This window comes from Nipponia nippon, unplaced genomic scaffold, assembly GCF_047370975.1.
Source record: "Nipponia nippon isolate SJK-2023a ecotype South Korea unplaced genomic scaffold, ASM4737097v1 scaffold_5, whole genome shotgun sequence".
Classification (NCBI taxonomy): Eukaryota; Metazoa; Chordata; class Aves; order Pelecaniformes; family Threskiornithidae; genus Nipponia; species Nipponia nippon.
In genome coordinates this window covers 83,198,315-83,212,247 of record NW_028262369.1, presented here as the reverse complement: position 1 = coordinate 83,212,247, position 13,933 = coordinate 83,198,315, and the positions used below count along the sequence as shown (strand labels likewise).

General features: G+C 66.3%; 2 protein-coding genes across 2 annotated transcripts; one reads left to right on the top strand and one right to left on the bottom strand.

The window, feature by feature from the left end:
- The first annotated feature begins 1,768 nt into the window (after positions 1-1,768).
- RUFY4 (RUN and FYVE domain containing 4) lies at positions 1,769-8,102 on the top strand. The gene is made up of 12 exons (XM_087733842.1): positions 1,769-1,977; positions 2,980-3,042; positions 3,429-3,535; positions 3,854-3,979; positions 4,258-4,364; positions 4,512-4,655; positions 5,334-5,625; positions 5,719-6,498; positions 6,574-6,680; positions 7,324-7,470; positions 7,677-7,808; positions 7,877-8,102. The coding sequence occupies exons 1-12, from the start codon at positions 1,800-1,802 to the stop codon at positions 7,977-7,979; spliced, it is 2,286 nt and encodes a 761-aa protein (XP_087589968.1). The 5' UTR covers positions 1,769-1,799; the 3' UTR covers positions 7,980-8,102.
- A 1,095-nt stretch (positions 8,103-9,197) lies between these two features.
- Positions 9,198-12,595, bottom strand: LOC104010076 (C-X-C chemokine receptor type 1-like). Its single transcript, XM_009462147.2, has 2 exons — positions 12,375-12,595; positions 9,198-10,598 (listed from the first exon to the last, which is right to left on the bottom strand). The coding sequence occupies exon 2, from the start codon at positions 10,591-10,593 to the stop codon at positions 9,520-9,522; it is 1,074 nt and encodes a 357-aa protein (XP_009460422.1). The 5' UTR covers positions 10,594-10,598; positions 12,375-12,595; the 3' UTR covers positions 9,198-9,519.
- Between the last annotated feature and the right edge of the window lie 1,338 nt (positions 12,596-13,933).

Here is a 13,933-nt window from a genome sequence, read left to right as displayed (position 1 = left end):
CAGGAAGGCTCCTAACGAGCAGCAGCACCAGGGAGGGGCACAGGGGGCAGGGGGTTTGGGGGGGGCTACCACACACTTCATGGCTGTCCCCCACAGCCCTGCCTGGCACCTTGGGGCTGGCGGGCAGGGGGTGCCAGGGTACAGTCCCCCCACCCCGAGCACCAGGGAGGTGACATCAGCGCTGGCTCCACCGTCCCCCACCCGCATTTAATTAGCAGATGGCCCCCGCACCCCAGACCCCCCCCCGCCGGGCAGCGCCAGGCCTGTGCGGGGCCATTAGCTTTATTGGCTGCGCTGAACGAGGGCCAGGCCTCGTTAATTGAATTGCACCCGCGCCAAGGTTGGGCGGGCGTCTTCTCCCCCCCCGACTCGGCCCCCCCGGCACCCCCTCCCGCGCCCTTGGCTGGGGCAGGAACCGGGGACTCCGCTGCCAGGGCAGGGGCATGGCCCCCCCATGGGTGTCGGGGTCCTGCCTGTGGGGTACCTGACACAGGGTGCAACCGTGGGCACGCACACGTGTGTGCACGCATACATGGGTGTCCTCTTGGCCCCGCACCCACACCTGCCACACATATATGGCTTGCACCTACATGCACAGCCCTATAGGCGTGCACACACGGCCTGCACGTGCGTGCAATCACACACACGCGTGCACACGCATGCACACGCATATGCATCCCTCCCGGCACAGCACAGTGATGCTCCACCGCCCCCTCAACACCCCATCTGTCCCCCCCATCCTATGCGGGGTGCTGTGCTCCATGCCCACAGGGCCACCCACTGCAGGGTGGAATGGGGCAAGGGAGTGCTGGGGAGGCTGGGGGTCACCCTGAGCACCACCACCAGCTCCCCCATGTCCCCCAGCTGCTTGGGGGCACCCCATAGCCCAACACCCCCCGCCGTGGGAGCCAGAAGGGTGCAGGGAGGCCCAGGCTCCCGCTCAGCATCACTTCCTACTTTCGCTTTGGTGCCGAGCCGAGGCCTGTCTTGGGGGTGGTGGGTGCCCCCCAGGGCCCCCCCCGGGTGGCACAGGTAGGGGCAGCGGGTGCTGCGAGGGAGGACGCGGCAGGGGGGATGTGGGGGCAGCTGGGCACCCCTGGGGGCATCTGTAGGCTGGATGGTGCTGGGGAACGGGATGGCAGCGGGTCCCCATGCCTGTCATGGGGGGGGGGGGGGGGAGCTGGGATAGTCCCTGCCCCCCCCCCGGGGGACTTAGCCCCCCCCCCAGAAGGAGCCCTCAGGGCAGGGCTGGCACGGCAAAGGGGGACAGGCACGGTGGCCAAGGGGCGCTGCCAGGCTGGGGCCCCCCAGGCACAGATAGCAAAGGGGGGGGCCTTGCCCAGGGTGCCCCAGGAAGAGTTTGCACCCCGGCTCTGGGCACAGCCCCCGTGTGGGGGGCAGATGCCCGGGGGGGCTGTGGGCCTTGCTGCGGTGGGCTGCGGGTCCTGGGGGGGTCCTCTGTGCCCGGGGACTGTTACCCCTGGGGGCTGTTGTACATTGGGGGGGGGGGGGGGGGGGCGCTGTGCCAGGGGCTGCTGCTGCCCCAGGGGTGCTGTTGGCTGCTGCTAGCTGGGTGTGGGTCCCGGACCCCTTCCCCAAAAACTGCAGGGGAGGGTCCTCAAAGCATTCCCAAGCCCCATTCTCATGGGAGGGCATCAGGTTCCCCCCTAGTCCTGGCACTGTCCTTCCCCCCCTCTGCAGCGGCTGCACAGGGGGACCAGCCTCGCTGACCCCCTCCCCAAAACTGGCATCCCCCAAAGCAGGGAGCCGGGTGCCGGGGGGCCAAGCCGCGGTGCCTGATGTGGTGCGGGGCGGGCGAGGGCTGGCTCCTGCGGCCCCCCCCCGACCTCCCACACTTCCTGCTGGCCAAGGTACAAAAGGAGAAGCAGACGGGCGCAGTGCAGGCACAGGGACACGCCAGCGTCCCCCCAACACCCAGCGAGCGCCTCAGGGCACCCCACAGCTCCCCGGCCACAGGTAAGGGGTTCTTCTGCCCGGGGAAAACTGAGGCACAGGCAGGGTGGGAGGGCAGGAAGGCGGCTTGTTCAAGGTCACCCAAGGGCTTCGGGACAGAAACCCAGGCGTCCAGAGTCCAATGTCCTGCCCTGCCTGCCGTGCCACCCTGCTGCAGCATGGAGCACGGGGCACTTGCTCACACTTGGGCACGCTTGTGCACACATGCTCCTGTGAGCGCGCACACACCCTGCCGTGCGCACCCCCATGCACATGCATGTGCTCCCCCAGCCCTGTGTCCAGCCACCACCCACGGTGACAAGTCCAGGACCTGCCATCTCCATGGGCACTGTTCCTGGCCTTGTCCCCAGCCTGCTGCCCACCACCCCCCCAAAATATCCCCACTGTACTTTGCCCTCCAGACCACCACCCCATGCCCACAACACCCCCAAACCCCACATCAGCCCTGCAGGCAGCATGCTGTGCCAGGGGGCTCTGCCCGGGGGGGGAGCTCAGTTTGGGGGGCTGCATGTTGGGGGCTGTGTGCCCCGCTTCCCTGCCCCCTTGTGAGCCCCCCGCGCTGTTTGCGGTGTGAGCGAGGGAAGCGAGAGCAAAAGCAAAGGCAGCGCTTCCCCCATGCCAAACCCACATCCTGAATCCTGGGGGATGGGGACAGGGACGAGGCCAGGGACACACTGGGATGGGGGTGCTCAGCCCCAGGAGCCCCCCAAGGAATGGGGGCAGGGGCTGGGCATGGCGTGGGGGCAGAGACTGGGGTCACTTTGGGACAGTGCACATGGACAACTAAGGGGGTACGGGATGGGGCACCTCTGCCTATCCCGTACCCCATGTAGTGGGGGGACATGGGCAGGGAAAGGGGGTGCCTGAACCCACCCCCTCTTACCTTAGCAGCAGGCAGCTCTGGGGTGCAGCTGGGGAAGCAGACCCTCTCCTTGGGGCAGAGACTTTGGGGGTGCCAGGCGAGTGCCAGCCTGGCACCTCTCAACCTTGCCCCTGCCTTTGCAGACCCCCAGGGGACAGCCATGGCGGGGGACGGGGAGCTCAACCGCATCATCAAGGACCTGCAGAGTAAGTGTGCCAGCCTGTCCCCTGCCAGCGCGTCCCCCGCATGGCATATCTCGCCCTGGCCATGCCGGGTCCCTTCTCACACCCAGCCCGTGGGCAGTGGGGGGTGTCACTGCTGGGGTGCTCCAGAGCATCCCAGTGCCAATGCTGCCACTGCTGCCAGCTCCTGTCCTTGCCACCAGCCCCAGGGCACGAGCAGTACCCAGCGGGTACCTGTGCCCCTCGCTCCCCGTGCTCCATTTTTTCATCCCAGGGCAAGTTCCTCTTTCACCCACCGGCAGAAATCCCCAGGGCCGGGAGCTGGGAGGCGGCGAGGAGGCGGGGTGGGATGGGGCAGGGTGCCCGCTGCCCAGGCAGGGCTGTGCCAGCTCAGCCTTGCCGTCCCACAGAGACTGTGGCCGAGCTGAACCGCGGCTACCGGGAGCAGAACCTGCCAGTGATGGATGGGAGCCGGGAGCTGCACAGCCTCTGTGCCCAGCTGGAATTTCTCCTCCAGGTACCACCACTCCTCCATCCCAGCCGCTCCCTGCCTCAGTTTCCCCTGGGGTGCAGCTGAGAGCAGACGGGACCCCACACCGGCCATTTCAGGCAGTGGGATGACCCCAGCCATGCAAGTACATGGACCAGGCTCACCCATGTCCACATGTGTAATTGCACATGCTGCAAAAGGGAAACTGAGGCACAGAGCCAGCAAAGAGGGGACACCAGGATCCACCCTGCTGGGGGAGCTGGCTGGATCCCGGCCCCACGGGGACAGGCTGGGCGGACAGGGGAGACCCCCAGACGAGCAAGCCCAAGCTTGTGTCTCTGCCAGTTCGACCTCAAGGAGAAGAGGAGCTTCTTCGGGCAGCGCAAGGACTATTGGGACTTCTTGTGCCAGGGCCTGGCGCGACGCCGGCAGGAGCACGAGGGCATTCGCTTTGTTACCTCCCTGGACAAGGTGGGCACGGGCTGGCAGGGCACCCCAGGGGCTTGTGCACGCACACATGTGTGTACTTGTGTTTGTTTGTGGGTCCACATGCACTTGTGCACAGGCACACACTCACCTGGGCACCAAGGATTTGCCTACCAGCGTTATAAAGGATTTTCTCCCCTCTGGGGTCCCCGCTGCCCCCCAGCCCTGGCTCTGGGGACCCCCTTCCTCCCTGCATGGGCTGGGGGGAGGCTGGGGGGCGGCAGACTGGTGTGGCAGGGCTGGATAACCCCCTCTCCCCACAGCTGAAGACCCCCGTGGGCAGGGGCCGAGCCTTCCTGCGGTACTGCCTGGTGCACCGGCAGCTGGCAGAGTCCCTGCAGCTCTGCCTCCTCGACCCCGAGATCCTCCGGTGAGAGTGGGGGGCATGGGGAGGGCATGCTTGCCGTGGCGGTGGGGCACGGCCACCACCCTGCGGCACACGGTGGGTAAGGGTGTTGCAGGTGCGGGTGCCTGCCTGGGGCTCCGAGGTGTTCATGAGCCCGTTTTGTGGTTGCAGCGAGTGGTACTACGCCCGCAGCCCCTTCCTGAGCCCCCAGCGTCGGGCAGAGATCCTGGGCTGCCTCTATGAGCTGGACGGCGTCACCTTCCACCTGGCCCTGCGCAGGGCTGACCTGGACATCGCCTGGCCCATGTTCTCTGAGTGAGCCTGGGGACGCGGGGGGCACCGGCGGCATTGGGGGAGTCGGGGGTGCCAGGGGCATCAGGGGCACCTGGGGCTCAACATCACAGAGCAGCACACAGGCACCCCCTGCCACCCCGGACCCTGCATGGTGCCCCAGCTGTGCCAGCTGTATGTGGCCCCAGGCTGGCACAGACACCCGTGCTGGCACGCATGCCATGCCCACGCCTGCAAACATCCCACACATGTGCGCACAAACACAGACCGCCGTCCTCTGCCAAGCATATGCTCAGGCACGGGTCTGCTGCAACACCGTGACCCTGTCACATCTGAGACACGGGGACACACATATGTGCATGCACACCCTTGCCCCCCGGCACGCTTGCAGGGGAGCACTTGTGGATGCAGCCACTCCAGCACACTCACGCCTGCTCTGTGCTCACACTCATGTGCACACGCTGCCACAAGCACACACGCAGCCCCCAATTCCCCCCTGCCACCGCCATGGTGCCACCTGCTCTGCGGGTGTTCGGGCTGATGGCACTAGCCTCCCTGGTCCCCTGTCACCAGGTGCCACCAGCCCTGCTGCCCTCTCCATCCCCAAGGGCTGACCGTGCCCAGGGAGCCCTGCAGGAGGGTGGCAGTGCCTGGCTCACCCTGGGGGTGACCTGGTGGCCCTGAGCACTGTGTCCCCTCTAGGACACTGGTACGGCCCAGCCCAGTGGCCAGGAGCAGCCCGGCAAAGACAGCCCTGCAGACAGGCGATACCAGCACCGGGGCACAGGGATGGCCCAATGGCATTGCCCATCCCACCACGGCACCCCATGGAGTGCCAGCCCACCCATGCCCAACCGCCTTGGCTGCCCCACGGGCAGGGGGTGTAGAGGCAGAAGAGGAGGACGTGGAGGTAAAGAAGGATATGGAAGAGGAGGATGAAGAGGAGATGGAGGAGGAGGAGGAGGAAGAGGAGGAGAAGGAGGAGGAGGAGGAGGAGGAGGAGGAGGAGGAGGAGGAGGAGGAGGAGGAGGAGGAGGAGGAGGACAAGGAGGAGAAGGAAGAGAAGGACGTGGAGGATGTGGAGGTCGATGTGGAGGTCGATGTGGAGGAGGACGTGGAGATGGAGAAGGGCATGAAAGAGGAAGATGAAGAGGAATTGGAGGAGGATGAGAAGGAGATGGAGGATGTGGATGTGGAGGAGCTGGAGGATGGACACAGCGCTGGCAAAGCACCCCAGCCTGATGGTGAAGGGGAGCCCGGCACATCCCCGCCGCCCAGCACAGGGTGCATGCCGGGCTCCTCGCCGCCAGTGCCCAGGCAGGCGGGTGGGATGGAGGCGTCCCTGCGGGCGCTGGTGTCCCGGCTGCGGGCCGAGCTGGGGCAGCGGGAGGCGGCATCGCAGGCGCTGGCGGCCCGGCTGGCACGGGAGGAGCGGCGGCACCGGCAGCGGGAGGAGGGCAGCGCCCGGCAGGCCCGGCTGCGGGCACACGAGGCCGAGGCACTGCGGGAGACCAACGCCTTCCTGGAGCGGGCGCTGGCGGCGGCGGTGGCAGCAGGGGGCCCAGGGGCGCTGGCACAGGCGCAGGAGGAGGCACGGGGCTGGCGGGAGGTGGCGGAGGAGCGGGGCGCCCGGCTGGCCGGGGCGCTGGCAGAGGCGGCAGGGCTGGCCTCGCGCCTGCGGGACTGCCAGGCAGCGCTGGCAGTGGCAGGACAGACGGACACACTGGAGGATGCCAGTGCCCTGGATGAGGTGGCCGCCGTGGAGGAGGTGCTGCGGCGGGCGCTGGAGCTTGCCCGCGGCTCCCAGGAGCCCCTGCTGGACCCCCAGGTGGAGGGGGAGCCCAGCACGGCCGCTGGCATGGCCATGGTACGGGCAAGCCCAAGGGGACCTTGGTGGGGCGGGGGGTTGGGGGGCCAGGGCTGAGTCCCCGCTTTCCCACAGCACCTGGCCACCCTGGCCACCACGGCGCGGGAGGAGGCCCGGCAGAGCTGGCAGCAGCTCCAGGCCCAGCGGCAGGAGGTGGCACGGCTGCAGGAGCAGCTTGGCAGGTTGGGCAGGGACCCCCGGCTCCCACCATCCCCCATCCCACCAATGCAGGGTTTCCTCTGGGCCACCCCATGGTGCCCCACTTGGACCCAGGGGAGCAGCACCTGGGGATGGGCAGGGGGAAGGAGGGAAGGATTTGGGGAGGGAGGGCTGGAGAGAGGCATCAATCTGGGGACTAATAGGTAGGTGGAGGGGTGGGTGGGCAAAGGTGTGGAAGAATGAATTTGGGGCAAGTAGATGGATGGAGGGATGGAGGGGTCGGTGGAGAGGTGAATTTGGGATGAATAGAGGGATGGATGGGTGGATGGAGGGATGAATTTGGGGTGAATAAGTTGATGGGCAGGCACAGAGAGGGATGGAGGGACGAATTTGGGACAAGTGGATGGAGGAACAGAGGGATGAATTTGGGGTGAGTAGATGGACGGATGGGTGGGCAGAAGGACAGAGGGACGGGTGTAGAGAAGGACGGATGAACAGCTGGGAAACAGACGGGTGGCTGGCCCGGCAGGTGGCAAGGTGGCTGTGGGGATGGGGAGCCCACTTGGGGCTGGATAGGCAGCGGATAGGGAGGGACGGAGGGAGGGATGGAGGGAGGGACAGCCAGCTGAGGCACAGGGGGACCATCTCCCCACTGCCCCGCACCAGGGCCCGGCAGGACGGCGAGCGCTGGGCATCGGCGCTGCAGCGGGCGCAGCGGGAGGCCCTGGAGCGGGAGGCCACGCGCGGCGCCGAGCAGGCGCGGCAGCAGGAGCTCATCCGCGACATGAAGGGGCGGCTGCTGGAGCTGCTGCGGTGAGAGCCCCGGGGACCCCACCAGTGTGGGGCCACGGGTGGGTGGGGGGGCCCAAACCCTTTTGCCCAGAGGAGGGCACCAGAGCCCAGGCAAATCCTGCTCACCACCTCGGGAGACCCAGGGGGAGACTTGGGTGCCCACCTTGGGTCTGGGGTGCCAGGGCATGCTTCTGGATCCCCGCCACCGGGCCTGTCCCCTCCCACAGGGAGAAGGATGCCCTGTGGCAGAAGACAGAGGGCATCGACACCCCGATACCCAGCCCGGCGCCCCGTGATGCAGGGCTGTGCGCCCGCTGCCGCAAGGATTTCCGCCTCCTCTCGCGGCGGTACAGCTGCAGGTGGGCTATGGGGGGCACTGGGGGTGGCACTGGGGTGGCACGGCTCTCACTGCCCGCTCTCTTGGCAGGCTGTGCCAGGGCAAGGTGTGCCATGCGTGCTCCGTGGACGTCGGCAAGCAGGGTCGCTGCTGCCTGCTTTGCTACCAGCAAAGGCACCCGCAGGCTACGTGAGCTGGGACCACAGCCCTGGCACTGCCCCTGGGACACCCCCTGCCCTGGCTGCCTCCTCTCAGACTTACCGAGGACCCAGGCGTCCGGGGCCTCCAGGCAGGTCCTGCTGCTCGACATTTTGGGTTTGAGACATGTCTTTCTTGTGGCTGGTCCACGGAGAGGAAAACAACTGGCTCCTGCTACCCCTGTGGCTCCCGTGTCATCTATCGGTTGTCGCCGGATTGACCCCCAGGCTGGCTGCGGTGTGGAGGGATGCCGGTATGGGGGTGTCCGAGCCCTCCTGGGGGGAATCGTCCCCATAAGGGGTGTCCCAGCTGCAGCCAGGCTGAGCCACCTTCTGCCCTGTCCCGTAGTGGGGAGGCAGCAGCAGGCAGGGGAGACGCCTCTTGGCCAACAGCCCCGGCTTCCTGCCAGGCTGCGAGGAACCGCTTGGGCAAGAGGTTTCCCAGATGCAAAGGTGATGGGCTGATCCTGCCCAGCCCCGAGTCCCCAGGGCTCCCTGCCTGCGTGCCGAGGGGGCTGGAGGAGCAGTACGGGACCCCATGGAAAGATGCTTGGGCACGCTGGGGCAGGCACCCTGATGCCTGGCACACAGGGTGGCCGGAGGGAGCCCAGCAGGGTCACAGCCCCCTCTTCAGCCCTTCTGCCCCACTCCGGTGCCAGCCCCAGTTGCCCAAGCCAGGGCGGAAATGTTGCGGTTGTGTAAGGGACAGGTTCCCTGCCCTTTGCACAACGATGTCCTGGCACCGCAGTGCCGGGGGGGGCAGGGGGTGCGCTGGGTGCTGGCACACTTCGGGCAGAGGTCACAGGGCTGGCTTGGTGTCAGCGAGGGGCTGCCCAGGGATCTTGCAGTGATTTGCTCCACTGGGACTCGCATCAGGGTCGGGAAGGGGGTGACTTTGTCCCCAGATAGGAGAGACACCGCACAGAGACCCCCGTGCCAGGGAAGTGCCAGGACCCAGCTGGGCGGCTGCAGGGAGCGAGACTCAGGTTTGGGTCCCCTCGGGGGATGCACAGGATGCCGAACCCTTTGCAACAGCCTCTTGGGCAACAGCCCTTCCCTGGCCTGGAAGGAGGGTTACCCACACCTCGCCAGGCTCAGCTGGCACCGCTGCGTTGGCACTGAGGTGGGGAGCCCAGGACCCAACGTCCCCAGAGATGTGCCCTGGCCCCATCCCGCCATCTCCCTCCCCGTGGCAAAGAGGAGCCAGACCCAGGTGACAAACCCACCAACTGCTTTATTTCTGGACGGCCATCGGCCATGAACACCATCCCCACAGTGGGGTCGTGGAGTCCCCAGAGTCACAGGCTCTGCCCAAAGAGCAAGGAGGGTGCACGGTGCTTGGCATTGCTCCCCTGGGAATGGGGTCCTACCCCCTTGCCACACAAGCCCCCTTCCAGCCGGGGTCCAGCATCCAGTGTTGGCCCTGCCCATCCCCGTGGTATCACCGCCCACATCCCAGGGGGCTGGGCAAGGATGCTGGGGTGCGTGGGGTGCCGGGACCTGCTGGGAAATGCGAGGGTTGGGTCCCAGCAGGGCTCAGAGGGTGGTGGAGGTGTTGCCAGAGGTGGAGGTGTAGGAGGCGTGGCCATAGCGGGCCACAGCATCCTTGCTGATGAGCCCATGCTGTGCCAGGATCTTGAGGAAGCTGTTGCGAAACTTCTGCCCGATGAAGGCATAGATGATGGGGTTGATGCAGCTGTGGGCAAAGCCCAGGACCTGCGTGACAGAGAGGGCCGTGTCAATGCGGTTCCTCCTCTCGCAGGTCTCAGCGATGGCCCGTGTCCTCATGAGGGTGTCGCTCACCAACGTGATGTTGTAGGGCAGCCAGCAAATGAGGAAGACCAGCACTACGGCGAAGATGACCTTCATGGCCCGCTGCTTCTGGGAGTTCTTCGTCTGCAGGAGGGTGTGGATGGTGACGCCGTAGCAGAAAAGCATCACCAGGAGGGGCAGGGCGAAGCCGAAGGTCTGCGGCAGGATCCGCAGCACGACCCGCCACTTGGCCGTGTCCTCGCCGCCGATGCGCTCGTAGCACACGGTGCCGTTGCTGGGTGAGGGGAAAGCCTCACGGAAGAGCAGCACAGGCAGGGAGAGCAGCACGGAGAAGACCCAGATGCCCAAGCAGACAAACTTCACCCAGTGCCTCTTCTCGGTGGCGGCCCGGGTGGCGTAGACGATGGCCAGGTAGCGGTCCACGCTGATGCAGGCCAGCAGCAGGATGCCGCTGTAGAAGTTGGCCTCCTGCAGCACAGAGATGGCTTTGCACATCACAGTGCCGAAGACCCACTCGTGGGCTCGGTAGGCAGCCCAGAGCGGCAGGCTGAGGGCGAAAAGCAGGTCGGCCACAGCCAGGTTGAGCAGGTAGACGTCGGTGACAGAGCGGTTGGTGTGGTTGGAGGTCACCACCAGCACCACCAGCCCGTTCCCCACCACACTGAGGATGAAGACGAGGCAGTAGATCACCACCACCAGGTACTTGTTGAGGACAGAGCCATCGGGCCGGCACGGGGCAGAGGAGATAGCAGTGTCGGGCATGGCCGTGTAGTCATAGGAGTAGTTGTAGAGGGTGAAGATGTTGGATAAATCCCCATTGAAGGAGAAGGACTCCATTTTGCCTGTGGAGCACAAAGTAGCATGAGTGTGGGGTGGGAGGGTGGTGTGGGCCAGGGCTGACAGCATCTCTGGGTCCCCTTGGCATCTCCATTGCCCCCCAGGTCCCCTCCAAGCCAGTGGGCAGCCCCCCTCTGTCGCTCCACTGTATCCATGCTGTGCCAGGTAATGGGCAGTGCTGCAGGTGGACACCATCCCTCGTAGATCCCCTTGTACAACACCCCCAGCACCCCTCGGTCTGGTCCACTTCACCTCAACCCTGACCCTTCCCTGTCTCCCATGGAGGAAGAGGTTCGCCCACAGACCAGCCACCTCTTCTCAGGTTTGGGGGGCTCCCCCATCAATGCAGCATCACGCCCCTCCAGGAGACACCTGGCCCCTCCAGAATCCCTGGTTCCCCTTAGTTTGTGTGGGTCCTTCAAAAGCCTCTGAGCTCTTTGGGCATCTCAGGGCCCCTCAGGCCCCTCCAAAGTCCTTCGAGCACCTCTGAATCCCTCCAGCCTCTCCATCCCCTCAAGCATCGCTGCTGGAGCTGCCCCTCCTCCCACCCCAGCCAGCGGCGAGGCTGCGGTCACAGTGCCCAGGGCAGGCGGCACTCGAGAAGGTCTGAAGGTGGTTTCATGCCCTTCTTCCCCCACCCCGGTCCTGTCCCTGTGTGAGTGGTTTCACCCCCCGGACGGAAAGATGTGTCACCCTTTGCAGGTGGCTTTGGACATATTTCACGTCTCTTGTTTTCCTGTTGCTCAGCCGGGCGCTGCCGGGCATCCCCGTGTGCCCTGCGCCCGACCGCAATGGGGAAATCACAGCTGACGGCCGCTCTTCCTGCCTCCTCACGTGCAGGACACCCTGTTCTGTCCCTGCCTCCCCAAAGACCATCAGGTTTCAGCCTTCTCCCAGTATGGATCAGGACTCTAATTTCACTCCAGTTTCACCCCTCTGCCCCGTTTCCAAGCCCCCAAGCCCCTCCAGGGCTTGGCCATGCCAGGGCTGCTTGCGGGTGCTGAGACGCCACGGTGCTGGGGGGTCCCCGGCCCCAAGCTGGCCCTGTTTGACCCAAACCCTCCCTGGCTGCAACTTTCCCCTTCTCCCTGGCTGCAACTTTCCCCTTCTCCCTGGCAGGGATTCCCCGCTGCAGCTGGGACAGTGCCCCTGTCCAGAAAAATCCCTCCCTGGCTCTGCCAGCCCCGCTCCTGCAGCGATGCCCTGGCATCCCAAAGGACCGTGGCCGGGGACATTGCTGGTGCCAATGGGGGAAGGTCCCTCTGCGTGGGGCTGCCATGGGCACAGGGCAGAGCTGGACACCAGTGCTTCCCCTTGGTCTATTTTTGGCTGCTTCTTTCTGCCTCCCCACTCCAAAATCACAGCGGTTCCTCTGGGACCAGGTCTCCCCCAGCCCAGCTGGGAGAACAAGCAGCATCCCTTTCCCCTCCAGACCCTGGAAGGGCTGGTGGACACAGGGGTGGCCCTGGGGGTCCCTTCGGGGCGGAAGGAGGGACATACCATGGGGAAGCGTCCTCCCGGCTCATCGCTGTGGGATGAAATGGGAGTGGGCGCTTTTCCGCCTGGGGGCACCCAGAGGGGTTTGCACCCCAGATGAGCACCGAGCACAGCCCTGGGTGCCCCCACCCACCACCTCCCGCTCCCCCCGGCACCAGGCAGCCCCTCGGGCAGCTGGAGCAGCCCACCCCGGCCCCCAGCCCACTCCGCATGTGAGGGGGCTCAGCCAGGTGCTGGGGGGCTGGCAAAGCCTGAGGAAAGCCCCGGTCACCCCAGGGACTCACCGCTCGCTGCCCTAACCGTCCCCCCAACTCCGACGTCTTCTCCCAGTCACAAGTCAGTCCTCACTGGGGAACACAGGGACGAATCCAGGCGTCGCCCCCAAAGGGCTTCGGCACGGAGGTTGGTGGGACGCGGGGCAGTGCCAGGCCCGGGGGTCCCGCCAGGCCAGCCCGAGGGTCCCTCACCTGCGCCCGCCGCCGTGCCGCCTCCCGGCACCCCTTCCCTCCGCTGCCTGCTTTATGCCGCCTGGGGAGGAAGAGAGGTTGCAAAACCTTCACCAGTGTGAAGGGGAAGTGGCAGTCAGAAGGGACCCTTCCCCGGCCCCCCCAGGACAGCTTCCCCTGGCCGGGGGGAAGCCCACAGCCCCCTGCCACCCTCCTGCCCTGAGGTGTCCCAGGCCACCCGGCAGCGGGTGACACTGGGGCACACCCAGGGGTGCATCGCCCCCCTGCAGTGATGCACCCCGGGGGTCTCCAGCCAAGGGTCCCCACCTTGTCCCCTGGCCCCCAGCAGATGGGGGGCTCCCCTTCGAGACCCACCCGGGTGCTGCAGACCCCCGGGAGAGCGGAGGCCCCCTGGGGCCGTGAGGGGGTTCGGCAGGCAGGCTGGTGGGTGAAGGCAGGGCAGGGCTCCGTGCCTCAGTTTCCCCGTTGATAGAGCAGGAGTTGGCGCCGGAGTTCGGCACAGGGGCACTGCGGGGCTGGCTTGCCTCTGTTGGGGGATGCTGCGGGGGACCCCCCAGAGCAGAGCCCTGTGTCCCTCCTACCCTGGCTGTGCCGAGCCAAGCCGAGCCATGCCTCCAGGCAGAGCCGTGCCCCTGCACCAGCCCCCTCCCAGCCCCTGGCACCCCCGTAACCCTGGGGCATCCCTACTCCACTGAGCACCTGTATTGCCTTTGGGGGAAGCCTGCACCCCTGAGCACCCTCTGGGGCACCCCAAACCCTTCGTGCACGCCCATCCCCATAGCTTTTGGGTGCCTGTCGGTTTTAGGGGTACCCCACACTTTTGGGATACCTCTGTTCCCTGGGGGCACCCGTACAGCTCTGGGCACCGTCATACCCCCGGCGCATCACCACAGCTCCAAGAACACTCCTGTTCCATGGGGACACCCCCATGCTCTTCTGGGGCACCCCCAAAGTTTTGGGCACCCCCCCCAGCTCCAGGGCATCCTCACAGTCCCCCTAGGGTGTCCCCATTCCCTGGGGTGCTCCCATGCTTTTGGGGACCCCCATTCCTTTGGGGCATCCTCTCATCACCCTGGGTCACTCCTGTTCCCTGGAGGCCCCCCCAGGCTTTTGGGGTCCCGTAACCCGGGGATCATCCAACCTGCAGGACACCCCTTTTCCCTGTGGGCACCCCCATCTCCCTCGAGCACCCCATTCTCGTGCAGACCCCCATTCTCTGGGGCACACACACATCTGCCTGCGGTACCCCTCTTCCCTGGGCACCCCCACACTTTTGGGGACCCCCTCACCCTAGGTGCACCCCATACCCTTGGGGGCACCCCCACACTTTTGAGGACCCCCTCACCCCAGGCGCACCCCATGCCCCTGGGGGCACC

Excerpts from the sequence above, each read along its gene's own strand:
- RUFY4 (XM_087733842.1), top strand. The coding sequence starts at position 1,800 with ATGTGGTGCGGGGCGGGCGAGGGCTGGCTCCTGCGGCCCCCCCCCGAC. Across the intron at positions 4,365-4,511 it reads CTCGACCCCGAGATCCTCCG|CGAGTGGTACTACGCCCGCA; the intron begins GTGAGAGTGGGG and ends TTGTGGTTGCAG. Across the intron at positions 7,809-7,876 it reads TCGCGGCGGTACAGCTGCAG|GCTGTGCCAGGGCAAGGTGT; the intron begins GTGGGCTATGGG and ends CTCTCTTGGCAG.
- LOC104010076 (XM_009462147.2), bottom strand. The coding sequence starts at position 10,593 with ATGGAGTCCTTCTCCTTCAATGGGGATTTATCCAACATCTTCACCCTC.